Below are 19,594 nucleotides of genomic sequence, written 5' to 3'. Positions count from 1 at the left end.
GAAAGGACATGATTTCATTTGTTTTTTACGGCTGTGTAGTATTCCATGGTGTACACGCACCACCTTTTCTTTATCCAGTCATTTGCTGATGGATACTCAGGTTGATTCCCTGACTTTGCTATTGGATACTCTTAGGAGTCTGTCAGAGCTGATTTTGCCCCCATTGCAGTGTATGGTGGTATCGTCCCACGTCACTGAATATTTTCCTGTATCATGATTTCTAGTGACTGGATAACATTCCTCATATGACTCTGTCCTGCTGCTGTGTCTGGTCTCCTGCCTGTGTCTCCTACTGGTGGGCCTTTAGGATGTTTCCAGGACACTGTTACAAGTATGCAGGATTATCTCCTTGGGACAAATTCCCCAGAAGTGAAATTACTAGAGCAGCAGGTTTTGATACATGCTGCCAGATTCCAGCCCAGAAAGGATATAGCTTTCTTGGTCACTCAGATTCTTGGCCAGGGTTTCTTGGGAGGCAGCTGCCATCATGGGGAAGAGCTCACACTTGCGGGGACACAGGCCTTGATTTCAGGGTTGGATATTCCACTGACTGCCTCAGTCATCTTGGACTGGTTGCTTAGCTGCTCAGACCCTCCGTTTCCTCACCTGCAAAAAAAAGCGATGGACCATTTAACTCATAGCTGGTTGTGAGCCTTAAATGAGACCTGAGATGTGCTCAACAAATGTTCATTTCCTTCCCTCTGAATGAAATGAGCCTAGGGCCTAAGGAGGGCGTATCGCAAAGTCCTTAGATGGCCTTGCATAAGGTATTTTCTGTTGCGGTTTATAAATTCTATTTTAATAGATGCACATGGATGTCACTGACCTTTTCATCTGGTTCTGTGATGTGTCAGGGAACGTATGGCTTGGGCACAGCAAAGAAGAGCAAAGAAAGAAAACTCCTGACATTTTCTGCTCCTGAAATTTGAGCAGAGAGGTAACGTGTGCACCGTGCTGTGGCGAGCACGCTGGGAGGCAGTGGAGGGGCAGTGAGAGGAGGTGTCAAGGCCTGCAGGTGTGTTGCTACCCCTGCTCTTCAGCAAATCTCTCGCTCCCTGGGCATTCACACGATGTGGCAGCGCCACATGTGCTCAGCGTCACATGCCCAGAGCAGGTGAAAGCTAGTGGCAGAGGCAAGTTGCAGGCTCCGTCCGGCTCACTGAGCGGGGTGGAATTGCCACCGTGGGCCTTGTGGGGTTTGACCAGCTCGTGCGGCTGGGCAGAGAGTGCTGCTGGCTGGGACTGTCCTTAGAGACTTCAAGGGCCCAGTCCCTGTCCCTTTAGTAATCCACTCTGCTGCAGGGGCCCCCGCACCACCTCCCAGGACACAGGGGACTCTCCACCAGCTAACTGGTCCTCTCCCTGGGAGAAGGCCACGTTGTTGGCAGGAGCACAGTGGGCTGCAGACTCTAATTGCACAAAGGGCAAATGTATGTAAAGTACCTTCAGCGCGCTGCGTGATCATCATCTGAGCTCTCCTCTGACCTCACTGCTTTCTTCTGTCGTCATCAAATGTGTTTGTTGTGCTTTATGATTTAAACTGTAGGCCATTGGAGTAGAATTCTACATAGGGTTGCCATTTGGAAAACAGAAAGCAAACTAGGACTTCTTCAGAACCATCTTCAGAAGTCGCCCTTGCTGCTGCCTGTTCCTGGGTTTTAGTAACATACAATCACACCTGCCACCCAGAGCCCTCTGTCAACATTCCAGATATTGCCTGGAAACTGCTGACTGTACCGGTTGCAGCTGGCGGCCATCAGACTTGGGAGGAACTTGAGTCAGGTGGCATTGTGATGCCGCTTGCAGGAGTCTATTATTTTAAAGTGGCAGCTGCAGGTAATCAGAGAGGAGCCACCAGGGCAAGTGGCTTTGTCACGTGGGGCGGCTGGGGAGCCGGCTGGGCAGGTTCAGTGGGTGATTTCTTTTGGGAAGGCGTGGCCCCTGCACCTGCCAGGTGTGGGCTCCAAGGGGAGGGCTGGAAATCCCATCAGTGGGACAATGAGTGGGGCAAGCAGATCCCTGGTATAGGAGCATTGGGAAGGCCCCAGGAAAGCAGTTAACAAAGCATATCAAGGACCTGAGGTAACACGATGAGCCTTTAAGGAAAAGTGAAAAGAAAACTGAAACTGAGGAGCAAGTGTGCAGGGCAGAGACGAGCGTGCCTCCCACACGGTCCCTCGCACTGAGATAGCAAGTGGACATCAAGGCGAGGCAGGAGGGGCCGTGTGGTTTTGGTGCTGGAATGAGAGAGGAGAGCCCTGGGCCTGGGTGTGTCTGGCTCGGAAGCTGCTTCTGATTTTCTCAGCATTCTTCTTTCTTCCTGAGCCCTGCCCTTCCTCAGATGGGGAATGCAGCCTCACCTGCGATTGCCCTTTGCCTGCTGCCATGGTGAGCACAATCAACAAAGCCCAAGCAACTCAGCAGGGATGCCAATCACAGGGAGGCAAGTCCAGCTCCCTACAGAGCCAGGCCACCCCCATCCCGGCCTTCAGGGCTTGGAGTGGAAGGCGGAAGTGCATGCGTTTCTTAGACGGCCTTTTCTGTTGTGTGCCTGTGCACCCGCCCAAGGAGCTCACGGGGCACAGGAGGGCTGGGCTTGGCAGAAACCCCACTTCCTTCTGGCCCGTGGGTGCTTCTGTGAGAGATGGGGACAAGGGCTCTTGATCAGCAACCAGTGGTGACCCGTGGGCCCTAGACCACTCAGAGGACAGGGAGGCCCACTCTTCTCCCTGCTGCTAGCTTCCAGGAGGATGAGAGAGCTGGAGGCTCACAGCACACTCAGGAGGATGGCTGCCTTTTACCAGTGCGTCAGGCCTGACCCCAGGTGGGCCCTCTGAGAGCAAAGAGGTGGTGGGGGAGAGACGCGAGGGAGGGGAGGCCAGGCTGTGACCACCAGGGCATGGGTGGCCACCATCCCCTGAGGCCTGTGGATAAACCTGCAGCGTCTGTTACCTTATGTTCTAGAATGTTTATGACCTCCTTCCTTACATACTTTTTATCTCCTTGAGTTGTATAAATTCTGGAGCAAAATAAGGATTTTCTTTGTTTCCTTTATGACACACACACATATTCATAAAGAGAAAGGGAGAGGGAAAGGGAAGGAGGGCTGGGTGAGCAGAGCGTGCCGTTCTTACCATATCGCGCTTACAGTTGGGATCTCCATGGCACAGTTGATATGCTTTGAGTGAAGGGAAGGCAGCAGAGGTCAAAGTTTACAGATATTGTAATTATGCTACTACCTAAAGCTCAGCACCCTCGTACTCAACTGATAGCCACAGCCTTGGGAGACGCTCTGCCTGAGCTCCTGCACAGCCAAAGCCGGAGCCCTGCCCAGAGACATCTTGTCCCGCTGTAGGTGACCCTATCCCTGGAAGGTGTTTGGCTCTCAGTGTATTTTTTTAAAATTTTTATTTATTTATTTATTTATTTATTTTTTTGAGACGGAGTCTCGCTCTGTCGCCCAGGCTGGAGTGCAGTGGCGCAATCTCCTCTCACTGAAAGTTCCGCCACCTCCCGGGTTCACGCCATTCTCCTGCCTCAGCCTCCCGAGAAGCTGGGACCACAGGCGCCCGCCACCACTCCCAGCTAATTTTTTTGTGTATTTTTAGTAGAGACGGGGTTTCACCGTGTTAGCCAGGATGGTCTCGATCTCCTGACCTCGTGATCCGCCCACCTCGGCCTCCCAAAGAGCTGGGATTACAGGCGTGAGGCACTGCGCCCGGCCTCTCAGTGCTTTTTGACTCTGTGCACAGTGGTGCAGAGGGAAGTAGAGCTATGGCTTGATTAAAATTCATTTGCTTAGCATAAATAAACAGATTTGTGTTTCTTGTACCCCACATGGAAAATTCCCAGTCGGGCAGTCTCTGGCAGTACAGGTGATTGTTACATCCGCACATCACTTGAGCTGGGTGAACGGTTTTGGGAAATTGTTGTTGCTTCTTTGGAAAGACCCACCCACTGCCTGGCAGCAGGGGTTGGAGGGTGCTCGGCGCGTTGGCACAGACAGTCCATCCTCAAAGCCTCACTTTCTTTTGTTGCAAACGAGTAGTAACCCAACAACTCAAAGATTCCTTGTGAGGACAGGGCCTTGTGCTGGGTAAAGCCCTGTGCATGTAAGTCATCAGCATTGTTATGGTTTCATAAAACTCTTTTTACTAATAATGAAACCTCATTGCCGGATTCCGCCCTTTTTGTATGGGCCAGGACAGAGTGGTGATGTTATGTCTTGGTAATAGGCTTTGGAGCATTATTTCCCACTGAAAAACAAAAACCAAAACAAATTCAGCTGTGCCTCTGCTGTGCTGCAGAAATGTCAGTCACAAATGTAGGGTCCTAGATAAATTAAGCATTATTTTGGGGATATATGCATACAAAAATGGAGTATATTACCTTAATAAACTCGTGAAGTTAAAAATAAGCCAGCCCTTGCAAAACTGTGCCCAGGGCTTCAGTGTCCTGTTCGTCACATAGGTGCGCAGCAGTCAGCACGCATTACAGCTCTCACTCGGAGACCGAACGTTGCCAAGTTAGATGGTCTCTTTGTAAGACACTCCCCAGCGTTAGAGTGAATTTATATTGTGTCTTACCAAGAATTATGCAAATAGAATTTCTAAAATAAGGTTATGAAGTCTGATGCTTAGCTATTTTTGAAATAATGGTTTTGTAAAAGTCTCTGAAAGTTTTTTTTTCACTCTAATAACCTGAAAATGTCTAAACTAATGTTTTTTAAATCTCATATGAAAACAGTCACTTCTGAATGAATGTGAAAACAGGTTGCTCTTATGAAAGCTGTCATGCATTGCAGTCTGAGACACGAATTGTATTCCGGGGTGTTGGTGCAGGCTTACGTGGCCCATGTGAACACAGGCTCATGTGTGCATATATATGAGTATACACGGTGTTGGATAGCTGTATGCATGCCGAGCTAAGTTACTTAATTTGTCCATTTATAGGGACTCTGAATACCACTAAATCAACTGTTATTTAGGTAGTTTCTAAAAAATAGTATAGTTTATATAAGATACTATTTATATGCTTATAAACTATGCTGTTTATCTCATGGCTGACTGAGTGTTGGAAAGAAGCTATGGTATTTTCTTGCAAAGAAGCAGCCCAGCAAGTTGTGGCCTGCCGTTCTCTCTGGATGCCCTCACTGTCCCTGCCCTGCCCACGGCCAAGGGGAAGCCTGGGGAAGTAAACCAGGACGCTCAGCAGGGACCTCCTCTGCTTTTATATTCCTTTACTCCCAAACTGAGGGGTCTGCAAAGCCCAGCAGACTTCAGCTCTTTGTGGCTATAGGGTAGATGGTGTTTATAGGAAGACGCTAGGCAAGAAGAACCCAGGCTAAAGAAATGTGACATCGTCTACCTGAGCCATAGATTTTGAAGGAAGTCTGTCCTTAAGGCATTAATGTGCCGGGTGATCATTAAGAAGGGATTCTTTCTGCTGGACACGGTAGTTCACGCCTGTAATCCCAGCACTTTGGGAGACCAAGGCGGGGGATCACCTGAGGTCAGGAGTTCAAGATCAGCCTGGCCAACAGGGTGAAACCCCATCTCTACTGAAAAAAAAAAAAAACACACACACACGCACAAAATTAGCCGGTCGTGGTGGTGCGTGCCTATAATCCCAGGTACTCAGGAGGCTGAGGCAGGAGAATCACTTGAACCCAGGAGGAGGAGGTTGTAGTTAGCCGAGATCATGCCGTTGCACTCCAGCCTGGGCAACGAGAGTGAAACTCCATCTCAAAAAAAAAAAAAATAATAATAATAATAATAGCCGTTGCACTCCAGCCTGGGCAACGAGAGTGAAACTCCATCTCAAAAAAAAAAAAGAAGAAGAAGAAGAAGTGATTCTTTCATCTAGCAGGTATTACTGCTAAGTGCCTCAGGATCATTTGCTCATTCATTCATTCATTTAACAATATTTATTGTAGCAGTTCCATGCTGGTGACATGTTATCTGTCCTCATGGAGTTAGTCTTCCAGTTTTACCTACTTAGCAAGAAAGAGGCTTTCTCTAGGCCAAGCCTTACTTTGGTTTTTAAAAATCAGACAAGCATTAACTACAGGACAATAAGAGACTTCAAATCTGACCAGCCAAGTTCCTGTACTCGCCCTTCTTGCTTTACTTAGAGCTCTGTCATTTAGCATCTGAATATTCTCTGATTTCAGCCCTTTGATTATGAGATTTCTTTGCTTGCCTTTCTCTCTTATGTCAGAGCAGATCGATCTCTCTGTCCTCACTGTCCTTTCTGACAGGTGGATAGAGAAGGTTTTGCACACAAGTGCAAAAGAGAAGTCGGTGGTGGGCGCCTGTAATCCCAGCTGCCCAGGAGGCTGAGGCAGGAGAATCACTTGAACCCAGGAGACGGAGGTTGTAGTGAGCTGAGGTTGCGCCATTGCACTCTAGCCTAGGCAACAAGAGGCGAAACTCCATCTCAAAAAAAAAAAAAAAAAAAAAGAGCAGAAAGTCCTCGGACACCTTCAGGGAGAAAGGGTTGACTGCAGTGAGGTCCGGTCTTGACGCCCTGCCTCTTCGGGGTGGGTCCAGCTGTCAAGTTCCTCTGCTTTTGAGGATAATAATATCATTAAGCAGCAAGCTGGCACAATTTTTGAACAGAGATTTCTCACAGGAACTTTGCAAGCATTTCACATTCCATTTGCTTCAGTAATGTGAAACTTATTTTTCTAAAAAAAGGTACAGGCAGATCTTGGCGTGACTCACTAGAGAACAATAGTTAAGTCATAATTTATTTTCATCTTTTTCCCCAGAAAAGGGAAAAATTGATTAAATGTATGGGGAATGTAACCAGGCTTGAATCTGTAAAGGGGAAATGGATTGAAGAATCACACAAACATGTATACATGTAAAACACATAGGTTTTGTGAAGAAAAGGCATAGCGTCTCCCACAGTATGTCACAGGAGGTCTTGACACATCCTGAAGGGAGAGATTGGTGTTGCTGGGGAAGTGGAATGAAAGCTGAAATCTGAAGGTTGAGTAGGAGTAAGACCAAAGTGGAATGTGAAGGCAGGGAACATCAAGTTCAAGCAGAGAGAACAACATCTGCGAAGGCCCCAAGCTGGAAGGAAACGGAGTGCCATGGGTGGAGGGAGAGCAGGGCTGAGGCACGCATTCTCCCGGTGTTCACAGGGCTTGGGTTGGAGTCCAGCCCACCTCCTCCTCTTGTGGACGTTTGTATCTATCCACGTTTGCGTCTTCCCCTATTCCTGCCTGCATCTCCAGTCTTCTCCACGAGGTTGCATCCCTCTTCCTGTAACAGTTTCAGTGTGAGTTTGCTGGAAACACATTGTATCAACTTTCCTTTTCTGAAAATGTCTTTATTTCATCCTTTTTCAGCAGCTTTGATGACGTATCCTTTACGTATCATAAAGTTCACCTGTTTAAAGTGTTTAATCGGGCCAGGCACAGTGGTTCATGCCTGTAATCCTAGCACTTTGGGAGGCCGAGGCAGGTGGATTACCTGAGGTCAGGAGTTCAAAGCCAGCTTGGCCAGCATGGCGAAACCCCGTCTCTACTAAAAATGCAAAAATTAGCCAGGCATGGTGGTGAGTGCCTGTAGTCCCAGCTACTCCGGAGGCTAGGGCAGGAGAATTGCTTGAACCTAGGAGGCGGAGGTTGCAGTGAGCCGAGATCGTGCCACTGGACTCCAACCTGGGTGATGGAGTGAGACTCCATCTCAAAAAAAAAAAAAAGAAAGTGTAAAATCAGTGGTTTTTTGTTAAAGAGTTGTGCATCAAGGAACACAATCTAATTTTAGAACATTTCCATCTCCCCAGAAAGAAACCTTGTGCCCATTAGTTGTCACTCCCATTCTATCTGCGTTTCCCCCCCAATCCCTCTCCCCACCTCTTTGCAACCACTAATCTACTCTGTGTCTCTGTGGATTTGCCTAGTCTGGACATTTTGTGTAAGTGGGATCATGCAGTATGTGGCCTTTTACCACGGTCATCTTTCACTTAGGTTAATGCGTTCAAGATTCATCCAGATTGTAGCATGTATCATTACTTTATTCCTTGTTCTTGATGGATAATTTTTCATTACATGTATGTAACATGTTTTTTATTCTATCTATCCAGAGATGGATATTTGGGTTATTACTCCTTTTTGATTATTATATAAATAATGCTATGAACATTAGTGTACAGGTTTTTTGGTGCATGTTTTTTCATTTTTTAGTTGTGGTAAAATACACATAACATAAAATTTACCTTCTTAATCATTTTAAGTGGTATTAAGTGCATTCAGATTGTTGTGCAGTCATCATCACTATCCACCTCCAGAACTCTTTTCGTCTTGCAAAATGGAAACACTATACACATTAAAAAGTAACTTCCTAATCCCTTCTCCCTCAGCCCCTGGCAGCCACCATTTTACTTTCTGATGTTATGATTTTGACTACTCTGAGTACCTCATATAGGTGGAATCTGTTTTGAGACTAATAATTGCAGATGCTTCTTGACTTACAGTGGGGTTATGTCCTGATATACCCATCATAAGTTGAAAATGTCGTTAAGTTGAAAAGGTACAGCTGACTGGAGACTTGGTGCCACTGCCCAGCATTGCAAGAGATGGATGGTTTCTATTGACTGGGTATTACTTTTGCACCATTGTAAAGTCAAAAATTGTAAGTTGAACCATCATAAGTTGGTTTTAAAAGCCTGTACCTCTTTTTTTAAAAAAGTGCTAGTCTCTTAAATCACGTAAAATACAAAACAATGGAGTTACAAACCATTTTTACAATAATAGTAGCTTTTATAATTCCCATGTATTTACCTTTATTGAGATCTTTATTTCTTTATATGCCTTCAAGTTAATATCTAGTGTCCTTTCACTTCAACCTGCAGGACTCTCTTTACCATTTCTTGCAGGACAGCTCTAGTAGTAACAGACTCCTTCAGCTTTTATTTATTTGGGAATGTCTTAATTTCTCCCTCACTTTTCAAGGATACTTTTGCCAGATATAGGACTCATGCTTCTTTTTTTTTTTTTTTTTTCACACTTTGAACATATCAGCCTACTACCTTCTGGCTTCCAAAGTTTCTGATGAAAAATCTACTGATAATCTTATTGCGGATCTGTCGTATGTCACAAATCACATCTCTCTTGTTGCTTTCAAGATTTTCTGTCTTTGGCTTTCAACAGTTTGATTATAATGTGTCTTGGTGTGGGCTTAAGTTCATCCTACTTTGATTTCATTGAGCTAAATGGATGTTTTATACATACACACACATAGACATATGTATGTTTAACATGTATATGTATAAACACATGAATAAATGTATAAATGTAAAATGTATATATAGATATGGGTATGTATAAACGTATAAATGTATAAATATATAATGTATATTTCATCAAATTTGGAAAATTTACAGCCATTATTTTCTCAAATATTCTTCCTTCCCATTTCTTTCTCTCTTCTCTTTCTGGAACTCTTACAATGTGTATGTTGGTCCACTTCATGGTGTCTCACAGATCCCTTATTTTCTGTTCACTTTTCTTCAAATCTTTTTTTCTGTTCCTTAGACTTGATAATTTCCACTGTTATATCTTCAAGTTTGCAGATTCTTCTTCTGCCTTCTCAAATCTGCCTTTGAATTCCTCTAGTGAATTTTTCATTTCAGTTATTGTTCTTTTCACCTCCCAGATTTCTTTTTGATTTCAAGATTTTAAAATCTCTTTAGTGACATTTCAATTTTGTTCAGACATCATTTTCTTGATTTTCTCCACATCTTCCTTTAGTTTGGTGAACATCTTTAAGATAGTTGTTTTAAAGTCTTTGTCTAGTAGATCCATCATCTGGTGTGTTTTGGAGATCATTTCTGTTGGTTTATTTCCTTTGATGGTCCATACTTCCCTGTTCCTTTGTATGTCTTGTGATTTTTTGTTGTGGAAAACTGGATATTTGAGTCTAAGAGTATGGTAACTCTGGAAATTAGCTTCTCTCCTTTTCCCAGGGTTTGCTGGTTTGGATTTTGGGGGTTTGTTTGTTTGTTTGTTTTAATTGTTGCAGGCAGTCTTAGTGCTGATGATCAGCCTGAAGTGTAGACTTAAGGCCTTCCCAGATCTTTCCTGAGACTGAGCCTTTTTGCAGGCATGTATGGTGACTTTCTAATTTCCTCTCATATGTAGTTGCTTTTGAGTGGCCTAGTCTTTGATATCTGGCTCCCAGAATAAGAAACAAGAAAAGTGAAAGAAGAAAAAGGGTACCAGCCCATTAAATCTGCAGGGAGTCACTTGGGGCTGGAGGGAGTCTTGCAACAATGGGGAGAGGTACAACAACAATGGCTGCAACTTCTTTGTCTGCACCTCTGTTATCAGAAGCAACAACCAGAGGACAGATCCCCAGCGTTTGGAGGACAGGGTCCTTTTTGCTCACTCTGGCTTCTGCAAGCTGCGTACAAGCTGCTCCTGGAACACATACATGGAGAAGTGGGGGAGATGGGTGGATGCCACGGTGCTAAGAACAGAAATTGACAGAAATTCATCACAATATACCCTCCGATCCTTCCCTTGGAAGTTGCAAGCCTTCAGTTGACTCCAGAGTTTCAAAATAGTTACATCAGATAGATTCTGCTAGTGCAATTGCACTAGCAGAAACAGTGGGGAAACAGATTCCTGGTGCTTTCTACACTACCATTTTCTCAGAATCTTCCATGGACATATGTTTCTATTTCCCTGAGGTAGATATCTAGGAATGTAATTGCTGGGCTGAATGGTAATTTTATGTTTCACATTTTGAGGAACTGCCAAGCTTTTCCAAAGTACCTACTACATTTTACATTTCTACCAGCAATGAATGAAGGTTCGGATTTCCTCACATCCTTGCAGCGCTTGTTGTTATCTGTCTTTTATTACAGTCATTCTGGTAAGTGTGAAGTAGTAACTCACTGTGTTGTTGTTGTTGTTGTTGTTGTTTTTGAGACAGAGTCCTGCTCTGTCACCCAGGCTGGAGTGCAGTGGTGTGATCTCAGCTCACTGCAACCTCTGCCTCCCAGGTTCAAGCGATTCTCCTTCAGTCTCCCGAGTAGTCAGGATTACAAATATGCACCACCATGCCAAGCTAATTTTCGTATTTTTAGTAGAAATGGGTTTTCACCATGTTGGCCAGGCTGGTCTCCTACTCCTGACCTCAAGTGATCCACCCGCCTTGGCCTCCCAAAGTGCTGGGATTACAGGCATGAGCCATCACTATGGTTTTGATTTACAATTTTATAATGACTAAAAGTGTTGAGCATCTTTTCATGCACTTATTAGCCATTCATTTGCCTTCTTTAAGCCTTCTTTGTGCAAGTTATGTTCAAATCCTTTGTCTGTTTTTAAATGGGCTGTCTTTTTATTATTGAGTTGTAAGAATTATTTTTATGTTCTGCATACCAGTCCTTTATCAAATAGACGATATACAAATATTTTCCCTAGTCTGTTGTCTTTGCAGTTTCTTGAGAGTCCTTTGAATTAAAATCTTATAATGTTGAAGTCAAACTTATCTATCTTCTCTTTTGATGCTTTTGATGTCACATCTGAGTAATTATTGCCTAACCTAAAATGACAGGCTTACTCCTGTTTTCTTCTAAGAGCTTTATAGTTTTAGCACTTACATTTAGATCTACGAGCCATTTTGGGGTACTTTTTATGTATAGTGTGAGGTAAGAGTACACATTATTTTTCACATGTCGATGTCTACTTGTTCCAGCCTGGTTTGTTGAAAAGATGATATCCCTCTATTGAATTGTCTTGACAACCTTACTGAAAATCAATTGGCCATAAGAGTATGCATTTATTTCTATTGAATTATATGTCTACCAATATGCCACTACAATGCAGTCCTGATTATTGTAGCTTTGTAGTTAAGTTTTGAAAAATGGAAAGTGTGAATACTCCATCTTTGTTATCTTTCAAGGTTATTTTGACTTTTCAACATCCCTTGCATTTCCACATAAATTTTCAGATCAACTTGTTACTTTTTGCCCAAAATCCAGCTGAGGTTTTGATAAAGGTTGCATTGATTCTGTAAATCAGTTTGGGGAATATTGCCATTTAATAATATTGTCTTCTGATTTATAAACACAGAATATCTTTCCATCTATTTATGTCTTCTTTAATTTTTTTTCAGCATTGTTGTTATTTTCCGTGTACAAGTGTTCTACTTTCTTGGTTAAACTTACTCCTGTTTTATTCTTTTGGATAGCATTTTAAATGCAATTGTTTATTTTCTTAATTTCATCTGTGGATTGTTCACTGCTAGTATGTAGGAATACACTTGGTTTTATTTTTGTATTGGTCTTAAATCCTGAAACCTTGCAAACTTTAGTTATGATAGTGTTTTAATGGATCCCTCAACATTATCTATGTGCATGATCATGTCATCTACAAATATAAATAGTTTAATTTCTTCCCTTCCAATCTCAATGCTTTTTATTCTTTCTCTTCACTGCTTGCCCTGTCAAGAATGTCCAGTACAAAGTTGATTATCAGTATGACAGTAGATGTCCCTGTCTTTTTTCTTATCTCAAGGGAAAAGCATTCAGTCTTTCACCACCTGAGTATGATGTAAGCTGTAGGGTTTTTTTATAGATGCCCTTTATCATGCTTGGGAAGCTTTTGTCAGTTCCTAGTTTAAGTGTTTGTATCATGAAGAGATGTTGGATTTCATCAAGTGCTTTTTCTGTATGTACTGAGATAATAATGTAATAGTTGTCAGTTTTCTGTTAATGTGGTTTATTCCCTTGATTTTCATATGTTGAACCAACCTTGCATTCTTCAATAAATCCTACTTGGTCATGCTGTATAATCTCTTTTATATGTTGCTGGGTTAATTTTGCCAGTGTTCTGTTGAGTTTTGCATCTTTATTTTTTATACCTCCATTAAAGTGATCATGTGATTTTTGTCCTTTATTTTATTAACATGGCTTTTGCATTAATTAGTTTTCATATGTTAAACCAACCTGTGTTCCTGAGATAAAACTCACTTTTATATCTTACTGGATTTAGCTTGCTAGTATTATGTGGAGAATTTTTGTGTTTATATGCATAAGAGATACTGGTGTATAATTTTCTTTTATTGTGATGTCTCTGGGTTTGGTATTAGGGTAATACTAGTTTCACAATGAGCTGGAAAGTGTCACCTGTTCTTATATTTTTTAGAGGCGTTTGTGAAGGGAAAGGTTAATTCTTTAAGTATTTGATAGAATTTACCAGTGAAGACATTTGGATCTAGATTCTTCTTTGTGGAAAGTTTTTAAATTACTAATCTTTTTTCTTATTAAAAGTCTATTCTTTTTATTATTGACTTAAATTCAGTAGTTTGTGTCTTTCTGTGGATTTGTTTCATCTAGGATGTCTAATTTTTTGGCATACAGTAATACATAATATTCCCTTAAAATACATCTTTTTTATTTCTGTAAGGTTGGTAGTGATGGTCTCTTATTATTGGTTTTAGCAATTTGAATCTTCTCTCTTTTACTCTCCGTCAGTAGAGTGATAGGTCTGTTCATTTTTTTTTTTTTTTTTTTTGAGACGGAGTCTCGCTCTGTGGCCCAGGCTGGAGTGCAGTGGCCAGATCTCAGCTCACTGCAAGCTCCGCCTCCCGGGTTTACGCCATTCTCCTGCCTCAGCCTCCCGAGTAAGCTGGGACTACAGGCGCCCGCCACCTCGCCCGGCTAGTTTTTTGTATTTTTTAGTAGAGACGGGGTTTCACCGTGTTAGCCAGGATGGTCTCGATCTCCTGACCTCGTGATCCACCCGTCTCGGCCTCCCAAAGTGCTGGGATTACAGGCTTGAGCCACCGCGCCCGGCCGGTCTGTTCATTTTATTGATTTTCTCAAAGAACCAACTTTTTGTTGCATTGATTATTTAAAATGTTTCTCTATTTTCTGTTTCATTACTTTTTGCTCAATATTTATTTTATCTTTTCTTCTGCTTTTCAGTTTAGATTGCTCTTCTTTTTCTAGTTTTATATAGTGGAAAGTTATGATAGCGATTTAAGTTTTCTTTTTTTTTTTTTGAGACAGAGTCTCACTCTGTCACCCAGGCTGGAGTGCGGTGGTGCAATCTGGGCTCACTGCAACTTCCACCTCTCAGGTTCAAGAGATTATCATGCCTCAGCCTCCCAAGTAACTGGGATTACAGGAATGGGCCACCACACGCAGCTATTTTTTTTATTTTGGGTGGAGATGGGGTTTCATGTGTTGGCCAGGCTGGTCTCAAACTCCTGGCTTCATGTGATCCGCCTGCCTCAGCCTCCCAAAGTGTTGGGATTACAGGCAGGAGCCACTGCACCCGGCTTTTTCTTCTTTTTTATATAGGTGTTTATAAGCACAACTTTTCTCCAAGCAGTGTTTTATCTGCATCACACATATGTTTTGGTATGTTGTGGTTTTGGTTTTATTCATCTCAAAGGACTTTATAATTTTTCATGTAATTTATTCTTTGACTCATTTGTTATTTAGGGGTTCATCGCATAATTTCCACATATTTACGTACTTCCCAAAATTCTTTCTGTTTTTGATTTCTAATTTAATTCTGTTGTAGTTGGAGAATATATTTTGTATGAACTAAATTCTTTTAAATATATTTTATCTTGTTTTATGGCTGAGCATATGGTATCATTGTTAATGTTCCATAGATAGATAAGACAGAGATGCAAATATATATATACACATACACATACATACATACACACATCTTTGGTCTAGTTGTTCTATAGGGTTGTTCAAGTCTCTTATATCACTGTTGATTTTCTGCTTATTTGTTCTAATAGTGATTATTTAAACCATTTGCATTTAATGTCATTGGCATGGTTACATCTACAAATTCCATTTTACTTTTTGTTTCCTATTTATATCAGAGTACTTTGTTTTTCTGTGACTTCTTTGCTACCTCCCTTTAAGTTTATATTGTCAGTCATACATTTTAATTTCTTACTGATTTTTAATTCTGTTTTCTCCTGTTATTTTTTAGTAGCTGATCTAGGCCTTATAATATACATCTTAATATATTGAAATCAATTTAAGATTTATACTAATTTAGTTCCAGTAAGATATAAAAACATTGCTCCTTAGTAGTTTTATTCTCTGCTCTATTTGTTGTACTATTATTGTTGTACATATTACATCTATATTTGTCATAGACCCAATAATTATATATTTATTTATTTATTTATTTTTTATTATACTTGAAGTTCTAGGGTACATGTGCATAACATGCAGGTTTGTTACATATGTATACTTGTGCCATGTTGGTGTGCTGCACCCATCAACTCGTTTTATATCATTTTCTTTCTTTTAAAGAAACTAATAGAAGAGAGAACAAAAATATATTTATAGGGTCTGTACAAAATATATTGAGCTTTTACCATTTTTGTTTTTCTTTCTTTTTTCTTGTGGATCATGTTACCATCTGATGTCATTTTCGTACTCCAATGTAGCTATGTTGTAAACGGGGTAATAAATTCCCCTTTTAGGGTGTTTAAGGATCATTCCACGTGACTATAGAAATTGCACCTGGAGAGACAGATGCCATTAAAGGATTTATTATACTCACAGGTCCTAGAGAAGGAGGCATGGCATGCCACACCATGCATGGGATCATATTGGAGGAGCTCCTAGGGAGCAGACTCAACAGAGTAGGTGGGGAGATAAGTAACAGTGTGGATCCCTGGGCAAGTGCTTTTATTAAGGATTAGGGTGGAGTACACTTGCAAGAATCATGAGAGGATCTTACTGGTTCATTTGAATGTCACTAGGTCATAGTCAGGGGACAAGAAGGGGAACTTGTTGCAGGGACCAGCCTTCTCACACTGGAACACCTGGTTGCCTAGGCATGATGTTCACAGCCTGTTTGTGAGGATGTTGAGGCATCAGGAAAACATGAAGTTTTAAAATTTACAGAAATTTCATTTCCACCCACCCCCTTTTTGTTGTTATTGTCAAATACACTACATTGCTATATGTTATAGTCCCAACAGTGCAATTTTTAATACCATTTTGTGCCATTGCTTTTTGAATCAGCTGTAAGGAAAAAAAATGAGAAGAAATATTCAATTATACTGTCTTTTATAATTCCCTACAAAATTACCTTTATTGATACCTCTGATTTTTTGTGTCAATTCAAGTTACTGCTTGGTGTTGCTTTTGGCCAGAAGAACTTCCTTTAATATGTATTGTAAGACAGGTCTGCTAGCAAGAAATCATCTCAGTTTTTGTTTATCTTTAATAGCTCTAGTTCATCTTCATTTTTGAAAGATAGCTTTGTTGGATACAGAATTCTTGGTTGAAAATTTTTTTCTTTTGGTACTTTGAATATGTCACCCTACTGTCTTCTGGCCTCCATTGTTTCTGATAAGACATTAGCTGTAAATTTTATGATGATTTTCATCTACATGATAAGACTTTTTTGTCTTGCTGCTTTCAAGTTTTTCTCCTTATCTTTAGCTTTCACATTTTTACTCTGTGTCTGGGGGCAGATCTCTGTGTTTATCTTACTTGAAGATTTTTGAGCTACTTGGGTATGTAGATTATTGTTTTTCCTCAAATTTGGAAAGTTTTTGGCTATAATTTCAGATAATCATTTTTCTACATTTTTCTCCCTCCCCTCCTCTGGGACTCCCATTCTGAATATTGGTATATTAATGATGTTTTGAATTTTTCTGAGCCTCTGTTCATTTTTTTCCTTCAAATTATATTTTTAAAATTTGCTGATTTTTTTTATTGTGCCAACTCAAATCTCCTGTTGAGCCTCTTCAGTGAATTTTTTCATTTCACTTATTGTACTTTTCAACTCAAGAATTTTCAGTTTTTTTTTATAGTTTCTACCTCTATTTTAATAATCTCAATTTGATAAACTTGTAATCATCCCTTCTTTTAACTCTTTAAGCACGTCTTCCTTTATTTCTTTGAGCACATATATAATAGCTGCTTTGAAGGTTTTGTCTGAGGAGTTCAACACCTGTGCCCTCTTAAAGTAAGTTTCTATTGCCTGATTTTTTCCTTGTGTATGAGTCAAACTTTTCACCAAATTCTTCACACTACCGTTCTGAAATTACTGTTTCTCTCTCTCTCTTTTTTTTTTTTTGGATAATTTTTGTGTAATTTTTTATTTGATATAATACCAAATTTATAGAAAAGTTACATAGTGAAGGAATTTATCACAAAACTTTTAGTCAGATTTACCAATTTTTCACTTTGCCTAATTTGATATATCCTTTTTTCTTTATATATTTATATAAAGAACATATATATTTATAAGTTTATAACATTTTTTGGACTGTTAGTGAGCTCAAAAAATCACATACGTACTTCCAAAAACAAGAACTTTTTAATTTTTTTTTGTTTTGTTTTGTTTTTGTTTCTGTTTTTTGGGTTTTTTTTTGTTTTTTTTTTGAGATGAAGTCTTGATCTGTATCCCAGGCTGGAGTGCAGTGGCCTGATCTCAGCTCACTGCAACCTCTGCCTCCCAGGTCCCAGTTCAAGCAATTCTCTTGCCTCAGCCTCCCAAGTAGCTGGGATTACAGGGATGCGCCACCACGCCCAGCTAATTTTTGTATTTTTAGTAGAGATGGGGTTTCACCATGTTGGTCAGGCTGGTCTTGAAATTGTGATCCACCTGCCTTGGCCTCCCAAAGTGTTGGGATTACAGGCGTAAGCCGCCGCGCCCGGCTAAGAACATTCTTTTTAATAACTATAGTTACAATCATAAAAATCAGCAAATTTTAAATTGATGTGATGTTATTATGTAATCCACAGTCCATATGTAATCTTTGTCATTTGTCCCAATAATGGCTTTTATAGCACTTCCTCATTTTCCAGTCCTGGATCATATATTGCTTCTATTCTGAAATAGTTTCTTGGCCTACCTCCTGTCCTTGACATGTTTTTAATAGTACTGCAGAGTTACTTTACAGAATGTCTCTCATTTGGGTTTGTATGTTGTTTCCTTAATTATATTCTTTTTTCATGTGACATTTCATTATTGTCTATTTGCCTGTATTTCAAATAATTTGCCCAAGTTTAAGGCAAGGGATTGTTTGCTTTTCATTTATTGGGTTCTAGGGATTCTTTATACATGCTAGATATTAGTGGTTTTATTTTTGTCAGATATTTTTTATGAGTATTTTCTCTCTACCAGTCACTTACATATTCATTTTTCTAACATTGTCTTTTGATGAGCAGAAGTATTTCATTTTGATGAAGTGCAAACTATAAACTTTTTCTTTTATGGTTTTTTTTTAGGCATGTGTAAGACATCTTTGCTTATCCCAACATGAAGTAGATAGGTTCTGATGATTTTTTAGAAGCTTTATATTTTTATTTAATATTTATCATTTTTCCACGTTTTAATGTATCCCATCTGGTTTTCTTTTCTTTTTTTTTTTTTTTTTTGAGACAGAGTCTCTCTCTGTCACCAGGCTGTAGTACAATGGCATGATCTTGGCTCACTGCAACTTTGCCTTCCAGGTTCAAGCAATTCTCCCGCCTCAGCAGCTAATAACTCCCAAGTAGCTGGGATTACAGGCACCCACCACCATGCCCAGCTAATTTTTGTATTTTTAGTAGAGACAGGGTTTTGCCATGTTGGCCAGACTGGTCTTGAACTCCTGACCTCGTGATCCACCCGCCTTGGCCTCCCAAAGTGCTGGGATTACAGGTGTGAGACACTGCACCGGCTTGGTTTTGTTTTTGTTCCTCTGTTCTTCCTATTCTGCCTTCTTTGGGTTTATTGAATTTTTGGGTGTTCCATTATAAATTTTGTTTTAGCTTTTTAGCTAAACTTCCTTGCATTGTATTTTTTAGTGTTTGCTCTAGGGATCACAGTATTAATTCTGAAGTTGTCACTGTCTGTTTAGCGTTAATCTTGTACCACTTCACATAAAACACCAGAACCTTGTGATAGTCTAGTCATATGTATAACTCCTACCTTTATGTTATAGTCACATATTACATCTACATACGTTGTAAATTCATAATAGTTTTTTATAGTTGTTATATGCATTTAAATAAATTTAGAGAAGAAAAACATGTACTTTTTAATATTTACCTACGTATTTACCACATTCGTTGTGCTTCATTCTTTTTATAGCTTCAGTTTCAATCCGGTATCATTTTCTTTCATCCTAAAAAACTTTTGTTTTGCATTTCCTGTAGTACATATCTGCTGGAAACAGATTCTTGCACTTTTCACTTATCTAAAAATGTCTATATTTTGCCGTCATTATTGAAGGATAATTTTTCTGGATATAGAATATCGGATTGCTCTTTGTTTTCTATCAGCACTTTAAAGAGGCTAGTCTGTTGCATTTTCTTATCATTGTTGGTCATTTATATTGTTGTTTGCCTGTTTATGATGTGTCATTTTTCTCTGGCTGTTATCAAGATTTCCTTGTCCTCTTTGGTTTTAGTACACGACGCTGTGTTCCACACTTCTTTGAGGTCTATGATGTGCCTTGTGGTTTTCTTGGCGTTTGCTAAGATTCTCGGATCTGTAACATTATCTTTTCCACTATTTTGGAGAAATTTTTATTCATAAGTTCTCCAAATATTTTTTCCCCCTTCCCTTCCCTTCCCTCCCCCCTCC

At 40.4% G+C, this 19,594-nt stretch overlaps 1 protein-coding gene across 1 annotated transcript in view; it reads left to right on the top strand.

Moving 5' to 3' along the window:
• The first annotated feature begins 2,539 nt into the window (after positions 1–2,539).
• The window catches only part of KIAA1211L (KIAA1211-like ortholog), a 75,697-nt gene continuing 58,642 nt past the window's right edge, over positions 2,540–19,594 (top strand). The window contains exon 1 of the mRNA XM_011956653.1: positions 2,540–2,824. Within this exon, the coding sequence (XP_011812043.1) occupies positions 2,751–2,824 (74 nt within the window). The 5' untranslated portion in view covers positions 2,540–2,750. The remainder of the gene's footprint in view (positions 2,825–19,594) is intronic.

This window comes from Colobus angolensis, unplaced genomic scaffold (assembly GCF_000951035.1).
Source record: "Colobus angolensis palliatus isolate OR3802 unplaced genomic scaffold, Cang.pa_1.0 Scaffold42, whole genome shotgun sequence".
Classification (NCBI taxonomy): domain Eukaryota; kingdom Metazoa; phylum Chordata; class Mammalia; order Primates; family Cercopithecidae; genus Colobus; species Colobus angolensis.
This window is presented reverse-complemented; position numbering and strand designations above follow the sequence as displayed.